The sequence below is a fragment of the Lithobates pipiens genome, unplaced genomic scaffold, assembly GCF_037356315.1.
Source record: "Lithobates pipiens isolate NorthernLeopardFrog02 unplaced genomic scaffold, aLitPip1_a1.2 Scaffold_3, whole genome shotgun sequence".
Taxonomy (NCBI): Eukaryota; Metazoa; Chordata; class Amphibia; order Anura; family Ranidae; genus Lithobates; species Lithobates pipiens.
Window position 1 is genome coordinate 236,835,883 of NW_027507790.1, and position 18,014 is coordinate 236,853,896.

An 18,014-nucleotide genomic window follows, 5' to 3' on the forward strand; every position below is an offset into this window, starting at 1 on the left:
GCACGGGAGTCGACAAATTAGGCAAATCCATTCTTGGCCTTGCCGCATTTAGTGCGCCTGCGCGCCGCTGTCTACGGCGCATGCGCCGTAGACAGCGGTGCCCATTTTCGGGCAAATATCTCCTAAACCATATAGGTTTAGGAGATATTACTTGGACCTACAGGTAAGCCTTAATCTAGGCTTACCTGTAGGTCAAAGTTGTTTGGAAGGGTTTACTTCCATTTTAATGTTGGGACCAGGCAGCGAACTGGCCCTTATGAAGTTGGAAAATTTGCCGCCATATCACTCCAGCTGATCCTAAATGGTCTTCCATCTGCATGTTCAGTAGTGAGTTGTGTTGTTTTCCTAAAAAAAAAAAAAAAAGTTTCCATCTGTGTTTGCTGTTGGAGATTTAAGTCCAGAATAATGGTAAAAAAAAACCTTCCCCACTCTATCAAAAAACAAAACAAAAAACCTTTTGACTAGATGTACACTTATTGGGGGTATGTGCATAAGGAACATACCTCTCGTAATTACTAGGGGTGCACCGAATGGGTTTTTTGGTGCCGAAACCAAAAATGAAAAATACACCAGGCTGAAAAGCGATACCGAAAATGACCAAAACACATTTATAAAATTTTTTTTTATACAGGAGATGGTTAGAGACTGGGGGACACGGTACAGGAGATGGTCAGAGACTGGGGGACACGGTACAGGAGATGGTCAGAGACTGGGGGACACGGTACAGAAGATGGTCAGAGACTGGGGGGACACGGTACAGGAGCTGGTCAGAGACTGGGGGGACACGGTACAGGAGATGGTCAGAGACTGGGGGGACACGGTACAGGAGATGGTCAAAGACTGGGGGGACACGGTACAGGAGATGGTCAAAGACTGGGGGGACACGGTACAGGAGATGGTCAGAGACTGGGGGGACACGGTACAGGAGATGGTCAGAGACTGGGGGGACACGGTACAGCAGATGGTCAGAGACTGGGGGGACACGGTACAGCAGATGGTCAGAGACTGGGGGAACACGGTACAGCAGATGGTCAGAGACTGGGGGAACACGGTACAGCAGATGGTCAGAGACTGGGGGGACACGGTACAGGAGATGGTCAGAGACTGGGGGACACGGTACAGGAGATCAGTGCCACCAGCCCGTGTCCCCACTGCAGCCAGCCCGTGCAAGGGACGAGAGAGGAGAGCTGCCGCCACCGCCTGGTTGATTATAGCGCCGTGAACATAACCGCTTTAATTTCAATAGCTGTGTGTTCCCCGCCGTGTGCTGTCACATACAGCCCCTCCCCCTTGTCCAGGAAATTGACAGATGGATCACTTTGACAGACAATCCTGGGACAGTGATCTGTCTGTCAGTTTCCTGGACGAGGGGGAGGGGCTGTATGTGACAGCACGCGGCGGGGAACACACAGCTATTGAAATGAAAGCTGGTATGTTCCCGGCGCTGTAATCAACCAGGTGGGGGCTCTCCTCTGTCTTCTGCGCTGTAGGACACCCCCGTGATGGGTGGCACCAGGGCCGGGGGGTGGAGCCCCGCCCAATTTTCGGCTCCATTATCGACCATTTCTCTTATATTTACCGACCTACACAGCTCCTCTATTAGCCATTGGGTTGTTATTCCCACCACAAGGAGAATACTAGGCATTACTTGTTATGTAACGCTCAGAACTTTTCAGTTCCGCCCAGGGGGCGGTCCCTTGGGCAACAACCCTCCAGCCTGCCATGCAGTCATCAGTTTTAATTTGCCTAGTGAAGGAGAAAGACCTATGAACCCTGCGGGCCCATTGGTCCATGCTTTTTTTTTTTTCTGCAGAAGCCTGACTTTTTGCGCAAGGTGATTGATCCTGTGATCTGATATCAACAGCTGGCTGGGTGACAGGCTGGATGCCCTTATCTTTGTAGTCTCCCCAGTCTAGCCATCGAGCATGGGCAGGCCGCAGCCCCGCGCTAGGCAGGCCACGACAAAACCTCAGCTCCAGAGGTGGTCGGTGAGCTTTTATGCTCCGGGGCACACATATATGACCGGGCTACTGATGTCTGCGTCACAGTGTGCCGGGCCAACAGGCAGCCTGTACTGATCAGTGAGTGGGTCTGTGACGGAATGTCTCCCAGCTGTGCAGGACCGGTAAGTACAGCTCTCCCTGCCTCGGTGGGGCTGAGCAGCTGGGCATTCCCTGGGAGGCCGATTCAGGGGTCCCTCACCTCCCTCTCTTCTCTCCCTTTCCCCCTCCCTGGGGGGATGCTGCTGAGCGGTGTGTGTCTGTGCAGGGGCTCTCATCTGGGGGCGGGGGGGGATGGTGCTGGCTGAGTCCTGGGTCCTGTTTTTTCATGTCCCTGGAAGGTGTCTGTGAGGCTATGCTGGTGTCCTGTGCAGTGCTGTACTCGCCGCCATTGTTTCTCTGTCCCTTATGGCTCTGGCATTTGGCGGCCATCTTAGGTGTGGGCAAGGGAAAGCATGTTCTCCTAGGCTTCGGCTGCCATTTTCCTTGTGATTGTCCCTATACAGGACACCGACCATTTTCTTGAAGCCTTAACATGTTTTTCAGTGTTCTCTAGTGGCAGCATGTGCTCTGACAGCCATTTTCCCTGTGTTTTATGTCCTTGGGGTGGACGCTGGGTGGCCATTTTCTTGAAGCCTGAGCACACTTCAGAGCGGTTTCAGCGCCATTTGCAGCTGCTTCCACTGACAGTACCATTTCCTTTGCACCTGGGAGCCAGCAGAGACTACAGGCACTACCTGCTGGATAGCGCAGAACCCCTCAGGGTGGTGAGTCCTGCGGGAAAGAGCCCCTCAGCCAGCAGCAGTAAGGAGGGTGGGACTGTCACTGTCCTAAGTCCCCTTCGGGTGGCAGACAGGGTAGGGTCAGCATGGCTTCAGAAACTGGTGTTTCTTCCCTCGAAATCTAGGCAATTGCAACCGGGTCGCCTGGACTGCGCAGTGCCCCTGGGCACCCTAACGGCGGTCCTCAATTAGTTTGTTGCAAAGATGAAGTGAGGCGGCACGTGGACAAAAGGGTGCAAAAAAAAGCCCCTGCCCCCCCGTCCTCTGGGTAGAGCACTGAGGCTGGTGACCCCTGCTCTCTTGTCAGACGACACTGACCGGGACCGTTCGGACAGTGAGGATGATCCCCATCCGGGTCCATGCGTGAAAAAGCGCTTGTTGGAGAACTTATCACAGCTGTGCGTGATACCCTGAAGATTCAGGAGCCAGCAGGTCCCTTTTGGGTCCCGCAAGCCAGCACGTTCACCTAAGGTATTCCCGTATCTGACTTATTTTGACAAGTTCATTTACAAGGAATGGGGTCGCCCGCAACTGACCTTTTCGGTCCCCAAATCCATGGCAGTGGAAGAAGTGGTCGGCTCCTCCGGTTGTGGACTCCCCAGTATCCAGGTTAAATAAAGTAACTACGATGCCGGTAGAGGGGGCTCCTGCATCTAAGGATCCCATGGACAGGAAGGCCGAGGCAGTGGCTCGTTCCTTGTCCTTGTTTACGGTGGGGGGGTCCGCTGTGCGACCAGTACTGGCATCCGCGCTTGTGTCGCAGACACTGAGTGGGCAAAACTGTTGCACCGCGAATTGGGAGAGCAACAGGCTTCTCCTGTCTGCGTGGAACAAGCAGTGCAAGGCCTTAAGTACATTTGTGATGCGACCCTGGATACTCTTCCTCTGTTATCCAGGGCTTCAGTGTCAGCAGTGGTGCTGAGGCGCCTGATTTGGTTAAAATGCTGGTCTGCTGACCAGGCATCTAAGAACACCCAGAGGGATGGATCTTCCCTTCCTTGACGACCGGCTTTTCAGAGCCTTGTTGGATGACATTATTAAAAATGCCACCGGTGGTAAGAGTACCCTACTCCCACAGGCCAGGAAGACTAAGGAGCCACGCCGTAGGCAAGGGGCCTCTTTTTACGCTCACAAACGGCTTTGGCTAAACGTCCCCAACCCAACAGGATGACCACGGAAGGACAGAAATGTCCCTGGAACAACAAGCCTGTGAAAAAAAGTGTTACCGCATGAAGGTTTGCCCCCACCCATGTCTCGGGTGTGGGGTCGCCTTCAGGAGTTTGCAGCCCAGTGGTCCTCTCTACAAGATAGAGTTTCTCTCTTGGCCACCAAACAGATTTTTCCCCTCCAGCATACCCGTATCCCTGGTTCGCCAGGAGGCGCTCTTGGGGGCAGTAAGGGACCTGCTGAGTCGCGGGGTGGTTGTACCTGATCCGGAGTCGAAACTTTTCCAGGGATTCTACTCAAATCTGTTTGTAGTTCCCAAGAAGGAAGGGGTACATCCAATCTTGGACCTAAAAGCCCTCAATCACCTTGTGAAAGTGCAGAGGTTCAGAATGGAATCAGTTTGCTCAGTAGTCGCTGCACTCCATGAAGGGCACTCCCTGGCGTCCTTAGACATCCAGGATGTGTACCTCCACATACCCATATGCCTTCGGCATTAAAAGTTTCTGAAATTTGCAGTGGGGAAGCCCACTACCAGTTTGTGGCTCTTCCTTTTGGTCTGATGCCCCCCCCCCCCCGAGTCTTTACCAAGGTATTGGCTCCAGTTTTGGCATTGCTGCGGCAACGTGGGATCGCGATCGTGGGATACCTTGACGATCTCCTCATGAGGGCATCTTCCACCTCAGAATTAGAGGAGGATGTAGCGATCACCATGCAGACCCTGCAAGAATTTGGGTGGCTTTTGAACCTAAAGAAGTCAGTGATTGTACCGACCCAACGTCTGAAGTACCTGGGCTTGCTGCTGGACTCCAGGGAAGGGAGAGTGTTTCTCCCAGACAAACTGCAGACTCTCAGATCCACAAGTGGTCGTCGCTCTGCTTCTGCATGCGAGTCCTGGGACTCATGGTAGCCTCCTTCGAGGCAGTACCATATGCCCAGATCCACACCAGAGTCCTGCAGAAGGAGATTTTGACAAAGTTGTCCCTGGATCGACAGATCCAGGTGAGTCAGTCAGAAGTTCCCTGAACTGGTGGCTGAGGTCCCCGGTGATTCAGTCCGGGAAGTCGTTCCTACCTCTGAAGTGGACAGTGATCGCAACGGACGCCAGCCTTTCCGGCTGGGGTGGAGTGATGGAGGTTCAGTCGGCTCAGGGCCTCTGGTCAGCGGAAGAATCCAAGTTGCTGATCAATCTGCTCGAGCTAAGAGTGATCAGGCTGTGCCTCTCCATATGGTCGAGGAGACTACAAGGGCATCCAATCAGGATCCAGTCAGACAACGCCACGGCTGTGGCATACATCAATCACCAAGGAGGAACAAGAAGCTCAGCCGCCGCACGAGAGGTCGCTCACATACTTCGGTGGGCAGAGCAACACATACCGGCCCTGTCAGCCATTTACATCCCGGAAGTGGAGAACTGGCAGGCGGACTATCTGAGTCCCCAGATGTTGGACCCAGGAGAATGCCAAGTACCAAGGCCTCAGTGGCCTTGGTACGCAGACCTAGAGCGCCTGGTGGCAGACCCACCATGGCGACTGTGATTACAAGAGGACCTTCTGTCTCAAGGTCTGATTCTCCATCCTGCTTTACCATCGCTGGCTTTAATGGCATGGCTATTGAGAGCCAGGCGTTGAGGAACCGGGGTCTGTCGGACTCTGTGATCCCAACTATGTTGAGGGCACGGAAATCTTCTTCTCAGAAGATATATCATCATGCCTGGAAGGCTTACATCTCCATGTGTGAGGAGAAAGGATGGCATCCGCGCTCCTTTTCTATATCCAGGATCCTGCTGTTTCTTCAGAGAGGAGTAGACCAGAAATTGGCATTGAGCACCATTAAGGGGCAAATATCAGCCCTGGCTGTCCTTCTTCTTCTTTTTTTTTTTTCAGCGACCTCTGGCGTCTCACTCATTAGGGAGTACCTTTTATTTAGGGGGTGCGACATGTAGTCCCTCCGCTGCGTCCACCGTTACCCCCGCGGGATCTGAACCTGGTGTTGTCGCTTCAAAAACCGCCATTTGAAAATATCAGGGCGATTCCCCTGTTGACGCTTTCCCAGAAAGTGGTCTTTCTAGTGACCATCACATTGGCCAGGAGGGTTTCGAACTGGCGGCTTTATCATGCAAGTCGTCTTATCTGGTTATCCACAAGGATAATTTTGGTGTTGCGTCCGCAACCGTCTTTTCTGCCGAAAGTGGTCTCGGCTTTTCATATCAATGAGGACATTGTATTACCATCTGTGTCCTAAGCCGAAACACCCTAAGGAAGTGGCCCTGCACTCTCTGGATGGGGTTCGGGCTCTAAAGGTGTATTTGTCTGCCACTGCTCCCTTTCGGAAGTCAGACTCACTGTTTGTTTTGGTGGCTGGTCCAAAGAAAGGCATGGCGGTCTCGTCGGCCACCATTTCCAGGTGGATCAGACAGATTGTAGTGCAAGCCTACGCCTTGAAGGGACAGGTGCCTCCCTTTCTGGTCACAGCCCACTCCACAAGGGCAATCGGAACATCTTGGGCCTTCCGGCACCAAGCGTCTGTCACTCAGGTGTGTAAAGCGGCGACCTGGTCGTCTGTCCACACCTTTACCAAGTTCTACATGGTAGACATCCGTGCATCGGCTGATGCTTGTTTTGGCCGCAAAGTTTTGTAGGCGGCCGTATAGTTGCAATTGAATATGCAATATATTTTCTTTTTTCCTGGTTTTTCGATAAAAACGCAGTACCATTAATTTAATGCGCTGTTGCATTACATTCCTCAGTTTTGGTGCGGTTGTGGGTAGTCACTCCTGTTGAGGGTACCCTGCTTTTGTGGTGGATTTCTCAACGCACTGTTTTTCTGTGGGTAAAGTTTCACTAGTTCCCACTTGCCATGGTGGATGAAGTTTTTAATGCTGTTTTCCCACCCCTCGTTTGGCACTGCTTGGGGACGTCACAATGGCTAAGAGAGGAGCTGTGTCAGTCGGTGAATATAAGAGAAAATAGGATTTTTTGTACTCGCCGTAAAACCCTTTTCTCTGTAATTCACCGACTGACACAGCACCCACCCCTCCTTTTTCTCTTTAGGTTATACTGCTTGATGACCTACTGATGACTGCATGGCAGGCTGGAGGGTTGTTGCCCAAGTGGACCGCCCCCTGGGCGGAACTGAAAAGTTCTGAGCGTTAAATAAATAACAAGTAATGCCTAGTATTCTCCTAGTGGTGGGCATAACAACCCAATGGCTAAGAGAGGAGCTGTGTCGGTCAGTGAATTGCAGAGAAAAGGATTTTACGGGGAGTACAAAAATCCTATTTTTTTTTCTATTTCGGTAAATTGCCGAAAAGGCAATTTTTCCCTGATTTTGTTTTGTAGCTGAAATTTCGGTGCATCCCTAGAATTACCCTCAGAAAGAGGTGTGGGTAATGTGTAAGCCAGCCATAGATGTGTTGAATTTCGGTGAGTTCATTAAGGACCTACCAAGATTTGATCCATGGTTGTACTTCAGTCTATTCATTGATTACCTTCAGAACAAACCAGCATGTCAAATTTATGGCATAAGATTACTGCAAGCACCTATAGAGCACAGCAATGCATTCTTCTTACTGTTTCTGGTCCCTGCACATTCTGTTTTTAGTACCTATTCTTATATTTAATAGAATTAGCAGTCATAGTTGAATACCAGAGAATCACCAGTTCCACTAAAACGCCAACAGTGTTGTGAGAGTGGTTTAAAACTAACAGGATGGAGGAAAGTGTAATTAACACCTTACTCCATTCTTTCTGGAGATCATTCCTGGGGCTCTCCTTTTAATAATAATGTACAGAGTAATAATTTGGTGGCTTTCGGTGCAGCCGGTCACTGTTTCTGTGTATCTGGATGAACAGAATTCTGCTTGACATGTGGGCCGTACATTTTATATGGGAACCTGACATGGATGATGTTGTTTAGCCTCCAGCTGATGGGGATATCACAAAGGCAGAAAAAGACAAGTATCAAGAGGAGTTTGACAACTTCCAACAAGAACTTGATAAGAGGAAAGATGAGTACCAGAAGGACCACCCAGAGCTCCAGGAGCATCCAGGTATTCTCTCACACTGCAAATTTACCAGCACTATACTATTCCTAAGAACCATTTACTGCACATATTTAATGTCATATCACATGCTTTATTAGTCTGTTGTGCATTTTGGGCTAGAGCCATGCATTGGTTGACCTTGCTATTGTCCCCATTATACTCTCTCCTGCACTGCAATGGTTATATATTCCTTTTTTTTTATTAGGATACCAGTTTAAAGCGGAGGTCCAGCTGAAAAAATAAATAAGTCTGCAGCTACAAACACTGTTGCTGCTGACTTTTAATAAACACACGTGCCTGTCCACGGTGGCTGCGATGTCGGCCGACCGAATTGGGTCCCGGTGCCTCCATTCGAACTAAGGGAAACGGGCAGTGGAGCCTTGCAGCTTCACTGCCTATTTCCCACTGCGCATGCGTGAGTCGCATGGTGCTTTGTGAATGGCCGGCTGTGTTCTGGGGCACACACAGTTCCCAGAACACAGCGTGCCCCATTCCCCAGAAGACAACGGGAGGAGGAGAAGAATGAAGATCACTGCAGAGTAGAAAGTGACAGATTAGGACAATCTGCCTAGCAACAGCAATTTCTGGTAAGTTAATAAAAAATGTGTTTTCACATTTTTAGGAGCATTTTTTTTTTTTTTATAATTTTTTTTGGGTGCACCTCCGCTTTAAAACGCCTTTTTTTTTTTTTTTTTTTTTCTGACCTTATCCCTTGCCACTGCAGGCTTCTCCTTCCATGAGACTGGTCCTGAAAGCTTCTTCTCTTTGGTGCTCTTGCTTGAGGTTACAGCTGTGACATAATTATTTACAATGAAGGGTCAACAGTCCTGTACTGTAAATGAGGATGTTGAGGGACTTCCAACTCAGAGCATCAATGAAAATAAGCACAGGTTGCCAAGGCATAAAAAGTCAAAAGATTGACAATTTAACCTTTGCAGTGTGGGAAGAGACCCATTGCAAGGGTATCTGTTATTCATTTTTTGTCCAGTTCGGAGACATCAGCTTCAAAGTGACCCCCTAAAAGTACAGTGCCTTGAGTGTTTACTGAGATCATTCTTAACCCTGTTGTTAACTGTGTCTTTAGTGGATGATATTTTTGAGTCGGTCAATGAACGAGAACTCAGGCAGATCTTTGAAGGCCAGAACCGTATTCACCTTGAGATTAAGCAGCTGAACCGGCAGCTGGACATGATCCTGGATGAGCAGCGGAGATATGTGAATGCAGTGAGCGAAACCATGACTAAGACAGGAGGAGGAAACGAGGCACAACAGGTACACTTAGAATTGTGTCCATTTTGAATACTGAAATCCTGGACTATTCATATACAGATATTGCCATTAAGTTGCCTGAATTTTCACTTATTAAAGTTAACCTGACTTGGCCTAAAAAGTGGCAGCAAGAGTTCAAAGAGCAGCATTGTGTGGCGCCTGAAAATACCTGACAGTCTGACTCAAATCCCTTTGGAGTCTCATGGTTCTTGGTTCTAGGGTGTTTTCCAGCCCTTGATATTTTTATTTTATTTTGCCCCTTCCTTTTTTTTTTTTTTTTATGTCTCCCCCTGTCAAATACCAGAGATAGTAGAGGCTTTGACATTTAACAGGTGCATAACAGGGAATGGGTCTTAGTGTCAGGTAGGGTGCCTCTTAATCTCCTGTTGCACAAGCAAAGGCTTTATGTACATCCAGAGTCTAGGATCAGTGGGGCTACACAGGGACTGATTCCTGTACTGTTAATACTGTAGGCATTTATTTATTTTTTTGGTCAGGTTCACTTTAACTGAATAAATTGTGGCCTGTTTAATTTATTTGTTACTCAATATTTAAAAAGTGCCTTTTAATATTTATTTTCTTATTTCAGGCCTCCCAGCAGGAACTGGATACTCTGCTCAATGGACAGAGGGAGGTATTAAAGCATGTCAACGACATGAGGTAAGAAACATTACAATAAAATGATAACCTAAAATGTATATATCTAGCGCTCACCTCTAATTTTACTCTTTTCATTAAAGCACATATATTAAGATTGTTATGCCACTTGTCCTTATGAGGATATCCAGGAGCCACAAGTGTATCCAAATGTGCAATAGGACTAATAACAGTCTATTCAGTCTAAGGGTATAGGTTTTAAATCCACAAAGCTGTACAACTCCTCCTTGCAACTATCGTAAAGTGCTTATAAATCCTTTATTTAAAAAAAAAAAAAAGTTGCTATACCTGTGTGAACACGCACGCACACACGCGCGCACTCAGCCTCACCCCCCACTGCTCTGTATCCTGCGAGGGATAGTGTAGGTCACAGCACTGGATTGCTGACAGGCCCAGGTAAGTGTTGGGGGGGAGGGTAGGGGGGAACAGTTGGTCAGGACTTTTTTTTTTTTTTTTTTTTTTTTTAACCTTAGACCCCTTTCACGCTAGGGCGCTTTGCAAGTGCTACAGCACTAAAAATATCGCCTGCAAATCGCCCTGAAAGAGCCGCTGCTTTGTCTCCATTGTGAAAGCCTCGAGGGCTTTCACACTGGCGCGGTGCACTGGCAGGATGGTAAAAAAAAGTTCTGCTAGCAGCATCTTTGGAGAGGATACACTGCTCATGCCCATTAAAATCAATGGGGCAGCGCAGCTTTACCGCTGGCAAAGCGCTGCTTTTAACACTTTCTTGGCCGCTAGCAGGGGGGTAAAACCGCCCCGCTAGCGACCGAATGCTGCCGCTAAAATGACGAGGTGCTAAAAATAGCGCCACTTTAGCGCCGACGCCGCTCCTACCCCAGTGTGAAATGGGCTTTAAAGTAGAACATGTTTTTTTTTTCCATTTTGGATAGTGTAGGGGAGGGTTATAACCCCTGTAAGCTTTATTTTTGCTATCTGTGTCCCATTAGGGAGATATAGCCAAAGCAGGTAGTGAGAGGAGATAACTGCAAATTAAGGGGATATCTTTGCCCCCCAAGTCACCAGAGTTGGTGTCCCCATTGGAAGATTTCTCCTTTTTCTGAGGACAACCCAAAATTTTCTTTTACTTTCAAAGATAATGGCAAACAGGTCAAATAGTAATAAAAACTGACAGGTATTCTAATCCCTCTCCACTCTATCCAAAACTAAAAAAAAACAAGTTTTTCCTTTACTTATACTGTAACTTGGCAAATCCATCAAGGTAAAAACAACTCTTGGGCTTTTATAACCACCTTAAAGTATTAAAACGTAGGGACAAAGATATCAAGCCCTACCTATTGTCTGTATGGCTACATTCACACCGAAGATTAGAGCTGGTGTAAATAGTAGCAGCAGTAATCGGCGATTCCTGATGCAGATAGGTGTAGCTGCTTACCAGGTTGATGGCGGCTGCTGCTAATTGCGACTCTGCACAGCTAGTATAGTGATTGCTGCCGGACGCACTTAGCCGACGAGAATCGCATCAGGAGCTGCTGTTACAATTCACAGCTGCCTTAATCGCCAGTGTGAATGTAGCTATTGGTGAAATGCTGTACTTCTTTTTTGTTTTTGTTTACATTATGTATATTTTACTATATGCTGGTGTACTGTGAGCAGACCTGTTCATTCCCATTGGGCATTGCTGTATCTATGTAGGTCATCTGTACTGTAAAGATTATCATAGTTTTGCTTTCTGCTCTAGCTTTTGCTTTAATATTCTTTGTGATTCTTTTTTTTTTTTTTTTTTTTTCCAAGTGAGCAAATTAGATTTACCAGTAAAAGTCTCAAGCCCCTGGCCTTATTTAATATTTACTTAAACTCTTCTTAATATCCCTGGCCCAGATTAAAGTCCTGTTTATGGTTATTCTTAGAAAAATGAACAGCCTCTTTCTTCCTTGTTACTGCTCATATTCAATCTTCCTCTAGAGAATTAAGTATTTTCCTTGTGCAGATTTGTGGATTTTTATTTCCAAATCGTCTCATTGGGAGCTCTGTCTGTGTTGATGCCTTGCTTAAGATTTAATAAAAGCGGTTAATATCTAATATGTTTCTCTGAGGGATTTGTGTTTTATGATTTTAATCCTGGCATGAAGCCTATTGCCAATTTCAGCAAGCAAATCACCTCTAAGCCTTTTGTGTTTATTGATTTCATTTATTTTCTAATGAAGGACAATATGCACTGTGTTTAAAGAACTGGGCATGATTTCTTTTTTTTTTTTTAAGGAAGTGATTTTGCTCTGACCCTTACACCCCCCCCCCAAAAAAAAATAATGCAAGGTAGCAGTCTAAATGCAATGCATGCACCCTCAGGTACCTGAACCAACCTTATTCCAGGGTCATCAGTGACACAGGAAAACACTGAACTTGAAGCAACTTAAATTGTTAATATCTAGTTTTGCAGTAAAGGGATAACCAAGTACCTGGAAAGTTTTTTTTTTTTTTTTTTTTTAAGTGCAAGTCTACAAAAATAAAAACGCATCTCATGCAGATTTTCCCCATGTAAAAATGCTGCAAGTACAGAAAAATACCTGTTGATCTTGGCAAAAAAAAATCAGGGAGCTCCTAATTTCCACTGAAATCCTCAGGCAGTGTTATCTGCCCTGTCTGAGTTCTCAACTACTGAACTACGGAACACCTCCCCTTATGTTTATGAAGATAAGGAAGGTGTTCCATAGTCCAGCAGAGGAGAGCAAAGACAGGGTTGGCAACACTTGCTTGGGATTTAAAGTGGTTGTAAACCCTTACAACACACTTTGACCTACAGGTAAACCTAGATTAAGGGTTACCTGTAGGTCCAAGAAATATCTCCTAAACCTACACGGTTTAGGAGATATTTGCAGAAAGACAGGCACCGCTGTCTACGGCGCATGTGCCGTAGACAGCGGCGCGCAGGCGCACTGAGCACGCTGCGGTCAACGGGGATATGCATCGAGTGGCGGCTCCCGTGCGCATGCACGGGAGCGACGTCATGGCGGCTTCGCCGAATGACAGCGGCGGAGCAGCGCGACCCACCGAGAAGATGGATGCGGCGGACTACAGGGGACAGTGGTGACTTCGCTAGCTCCTGTGTCAGGTAAGTGACACATAATGGACTAATATGCGATACATAGTAGTCCATTATGCTTTACCTTTGCAGGGAATGAAAGACGAAGTAAACTCATCGGGGTTTACTTCCTCTTTAAGTTCAGCAAGATGTATTGTGTTATCATCTCCATTAGGAAGTTGGGTACATACTGGATTTCAACAGATCTTTTCGTGTCCTTTTTAAATTGAGAAGACATGGAGTATGTAATGCAGAGGTGTACTGAACTTATTTTATTTGCACTCAGACATTTTAAATAACAGATGATCTAGCTGTCCCATAGGGTGTAGACTGATTAGGAATGTTCATGTTACCTAAACTGTATTGCTGCTTGCTTGGAGTTCCACTTTAACTACTTGCTTACTACCATACAATTTAAATTGATGCTCTGCTTGCTACTTGTGCACATGCCATGATTGCACATAATGCCTGTGATTGTGCTTTCATTGGACAGCTCAGATCATAGGCAAGAACGCACAGAGCCTTATTTTATATTGGGGATTTTTTACATTGATTTAACCACCTTCTGCCTGGCCTATAGAAAAATGACGGCTGGCAGTGGTTCAGTTATCCTGACTGGACGTCATATGACATCTTTCAGGATAACTGCCGGCGTGTGCCCGTGGGGGCGCACCGCATGTCGATTGGTGGTGTGGCGTGTCATTCTGACGCACCGCTAAACCAATCTCAGTAAAGAGCCTTTGGCAGTGGCTCTTTACCACATGATCAGCCATGTCCAATCACAGTTGATCAGTGTAAACGGGAAAAGCCACATATCTGCTTTTCCTCACTCGCGTCAGACAGGGGAGAGACGATCGGCGGCTCTCCTTACAGAGGGGGTCTACGCTGATTATCAGTGCAGCCCCCCTGCGGATGCCCACACTGAACCACCAGGGATGGTACACAACGAATGGATGACCAGATATGCCACCAGAGATGACAGTGCCCAAAATATGCCAATCAGTACCCACAAATGATGCCAGTCAGAGCCAATTACTAATGCCAGATGTTTCCCTATCGGTAATGCCCATCCATGCCATCTCTCAGTGCCCATGGGTGCCGCCTCTATTTGTGGGAACAAAATGATAAAAAAAGTTGTTTGGGTGTACAGTGTTGCATGACCTCACAATTTGTCATCCAAAGTGCGACAGCGCTGAAAGATGAAAATTGGCTTGGGCAGGAAGGGGGTGTAAGTGCCTGGTATTGAAGTGGTTAATTTTAGTCAGTTTGTATCCAATTGTGCATTTATATGTGGAATTTGTTGCTGTATCGTTCATACTGCAAATTCATTGGATTGTTTTATTTTGGTCAGTTTTGATCACATGTATTCTGCATCTATATGTGGAATTGCGTGAGCGTTGTTTGGGTAAGTATCGGACCTGATTTCTGGAATGAGAAGGAAAAGGATAATTTTCCTGCAGCATATAGAAACAAAGCATATACAGGACTATTAAACAAAGTTCTGATATCTGTTTTAGAAGGTTACCTTCAGGCCAACCCCAGATTGTCAGGCTATGTAGAGAATAATTAAAGAGATTACAGGATGGTGTTGGGTAGTGGATAAAGAAGACTCTGCAAGCAGCATTTATTGGGGTTGGATAAGGTCTCGGGACAAGGTTCTTGATTTTATTCTTTTATAATTGTATGATTCTGTTCTAATTGTATTAGACTATAATTTGTTCTTCTCGGATTGGCAGCCACCTCCTCCTTTTTTTATTTTTATTAAATGACTATTAGAAAAGGCTTGTAACTTGAGCCCTATGTCCCCAACCTAAAACAAGCCCTTTCCTACTTTGCATGCTTGTTCTAGGCCAGTGTCTTTTTTTTTTTTTTTTTTTTTGTTTGTTTTTTTGTTTTTGTTTTTTTTTTGTCCCTTAGTTGGCAGACAACCTTAAAGGGGGATTAATAGCAAAAATTATAAATTTTTATACTTTTTGGATTAGAGTTGGGATAGGTTAAAACCACTATTGGGTTATGTATATGTGGGTTCATCAGTACAAATAAAAAGGGGCAAATCTCTCCAATGGGGACACAAACATATAAAACTTGATAAACGTTTCTCCTCGATTGTATGCAAAAAAATAAAAAAATACACAATAATTTCACTGAAAAAAGCACCCTCGTGGTCCCTCGTGGTCCCTTGGGGACCACACTAGACAAATGCGAGAATAAAATAAAAATGTAGATAAATATAAACTGGTCAAGCAAAATCCATCCAATTTTTTTTTTTATTTTTTATTTTTTTTTATTTCATTTATCTTTTGAATGTAGTGCTTTATGCATTGTATATGCAATTTTCATCTAGCTGGGATGAAACTTTCCTCCTCTTCCCCTGACAACAAGAAGGTCGCATACATGCTGTAGCTGTATTTTTGTTTTCATCTCTGCACATGAAAACATGAAGCATCTGCAGTTGTGATTTCTTCAACATTTTATCACGCAGAATAAGCTTCTAAGAACTAAATTCCGTTACTGGGGTTAGTTTTTTTTTTTTTTTTTTTTCCTTTGTGTCTTTTTTGCCAGAAGTAGAAAAGGGATTAAAATCCCCATGATGATAAATATTGCAGTTACAGACCTTAATCTCCTTTGCAACAAAAAAAAGTAACATAACAGCACAGCTGAGCGATACAAGCATATTGATTAAGCAGCATGTCTATGTGTGCTTATCCGATCACGTTACAGATCTGTGTAAACGGCCTGCTACCTAAACACTGTCTGGCCTTTAATTTGATTTTTGTGGCGTTGGAAGAAGGGAGGAAAACCCTTGAGCTCGAAATATTCCAGCCCCAGCCGAGCACATATGGGAAATGAGTTTCTCTTATGTTGAATGTAATCTTGGACGTTAGCTCTAAATCTTTTCTTATCCTTAAGCCTCTTCATTTCTTGCACAACTGCATTAATTTCTTTTGGAAAGCTTTGCATTTCTCGACCGTACACAATTCGTACACAACGTATGAAGAAAAACTAGTTCTCATCATGTGGAGCACAAGAGGAGGTGAAATTTATGGTATTTAATTCTATTTTTATTTTTTTCTTGATTATTTAAAGTGATCCTGTCCTGAGAAAATAGGTTAGCTGGCACTGCTGACTTTCTACCTAAAATGTTAATTGCTTGGTTGTGTCTGATTGCTTCACTTGGAGTCCCTTAACTGAAAGAAAACAAATGCTGCTATTGTTTTTTGCCCAGTTATGTTTTTGTGCATAGTTGAGTTTCCTAGCCTTGTGTCCATATCCTATGCATGAAAATATAGGAACTGGTTTGCAGAAAAATGTCAGCAGGTGCTCTGTACTAGGGATCCACCAATATTGTTTTTCGGTGCCACTACGATACCGATATTTCGGCCATCTCTCGGGCCGATGGCCGTTATTATCTGCCGATTATAAGAAGAAAAAATTACACTTTAAAAAAAAAAAAAAAAAAAAATCTTTTGCTGTCACAAGGAATGTAAACATCCCTTGTAACAGTAATAGGCAGTGACAGGTTCTCTTTATGGAGGAATCGGGGGTCTATAAGACCCCCCAGACCCCTCCACTGCACTTGAAAGTATTCAAAACGTCAAGATCTGCGTTTTTGAATACTTTTATATGTTTTTAAAACTGGCGCCTTTTGAGGTGCCAGTAATCCAGGAAGTGATTGCTTCCGGGTTACTAAATCTGAGACTTGAACAAAGTATCGGCTTTGTTTGGGACTTCGGGCAGACGTGGGATGGGAGAGCCCAGGCGAGTGGCGGAAGGTGGTGGGACATATCCTCCCACGGCTTGTAACAGCTGAGCTGCATCGATTGGTATTACAATAAAGCCGACTGCTCTAAAGAACAGTACCGCAGTGATGCATGCAGCTGCATGCATCACCCCCCCCCGGTAAAACTCCTCAATGCAATATCGGGTACGTTTGTGCCCAATACTTAAAAAAGAAAAAGTGAAAATCGACCACGATAATGGGCCCCACTGATAGTCGGTTGTTTCATACTCTGTACTGATCAGTGAGCATTTAAAATATTTGGCTGTCGCAGGAGGCAGTTTGTTCATGAAGGGCTGGAGAGCGGTACTATAATGATATATAAAATTATATAATTGAGTGTCTGCAGGCATGGTGAATGTGCCTTGCAAGTTTGGGGCTGCATTTCTGCAAGAGGCGTTGTTTTGGTCAGCATCAATGCTGAGAAATACAGGCAGATACTTATCCATCATGCCATCAGGGAGCCATGTGATTGGCCCCAAATTCATTCTACAGCAGAATAACTACCTCAAACACACAACCAGTCATTAAGAACTATCTTCGGTGTAAAGAACAAGAAGTCCTGAAAGTGATGGTTTGGCCCCCACAGAGCCCTGATCTCAACATCATGGAGTCCGTCTGGGATTACATGAAGGATTTGAGGCAGCCGACAGTCACAGAAGATCTGTGGTTAGTACTCCAAGATGTTTGGAACAACCTACCTGCTGAGTTCCTTCAAAAACTGTGTGCAAGTGTACCTAGAAGACTTGATGTTGTTTTGAAGGCAAAGGGTGGTCACACCAAATATTCAGATTTTTCTTCTGTTCATTTGTTAATTAATTTATAAAAATAAACTATTAAGAATAAACACTATTTCTGAAAGTATTCCCAAGTTTACAGCATTTTTCCCACCTGTCTAAAACTTTTGCACAATACTGTATATCGTGTTTGGTTTGTAGCAGTAATAGGTTCACTTCAGGGATATTTTCTGATTTGACATTGGGATATACTTGTTAAATTTGCGAGACAAACGGTGTTCTTGATCATTTCTAGTTGACTATATACTTGCTGTTTCTCTTGTTTAGAAATTCTGTGGGTGAAACATTAAAACTGGTGTCTGGAAACCAGAATTTAGGTGCTGGAGGCTATGAGACCACCCAACACTTCAATGACCTCAAGGAGCACCTCCATGTGGTGAAGAGGGACATCGAACATCTAGTGCAGAAAAACTTGGTAAGGACCTGATAAGTGTTGCTGTTTAGATCACTGCCTTGTTCCATCTGCAGACTTTTCTTCCTGT

General features: G+C 45.5%; 1 protein-coding gene across 1 annotated transcript in view; it reads left to right on the forward strand.

The window, feature by feature from the left end:
* LMAN1 (lectin, mannose binding 1) overlaps positions 1-18,014 on the forward strand; it is a 66,703-nt gene that overhangs the window by 28,461 nt on the left and 20,228 nt on the right. Inside the window, exons 8-11 of the mRNA XM_077462908.1 lie at positions 7,865-7,997; positions 9,076-9,263; positions 9,850-9,920; positions 17,800-17,947. Of these exons, the coding sequence (XP_077319034.1) occupies positions 7,865-7,997; positions 9,076-9,263; positions 9,850-9,920; positions 17,800-17,947 (540 nt within the window). The remainder of the gene's footprint in view (positions 1-7,864; positions 7,998-9,075; positions 9,264-9,849; positions 9,921-17,799; positions 17,948-18,014) is intronic.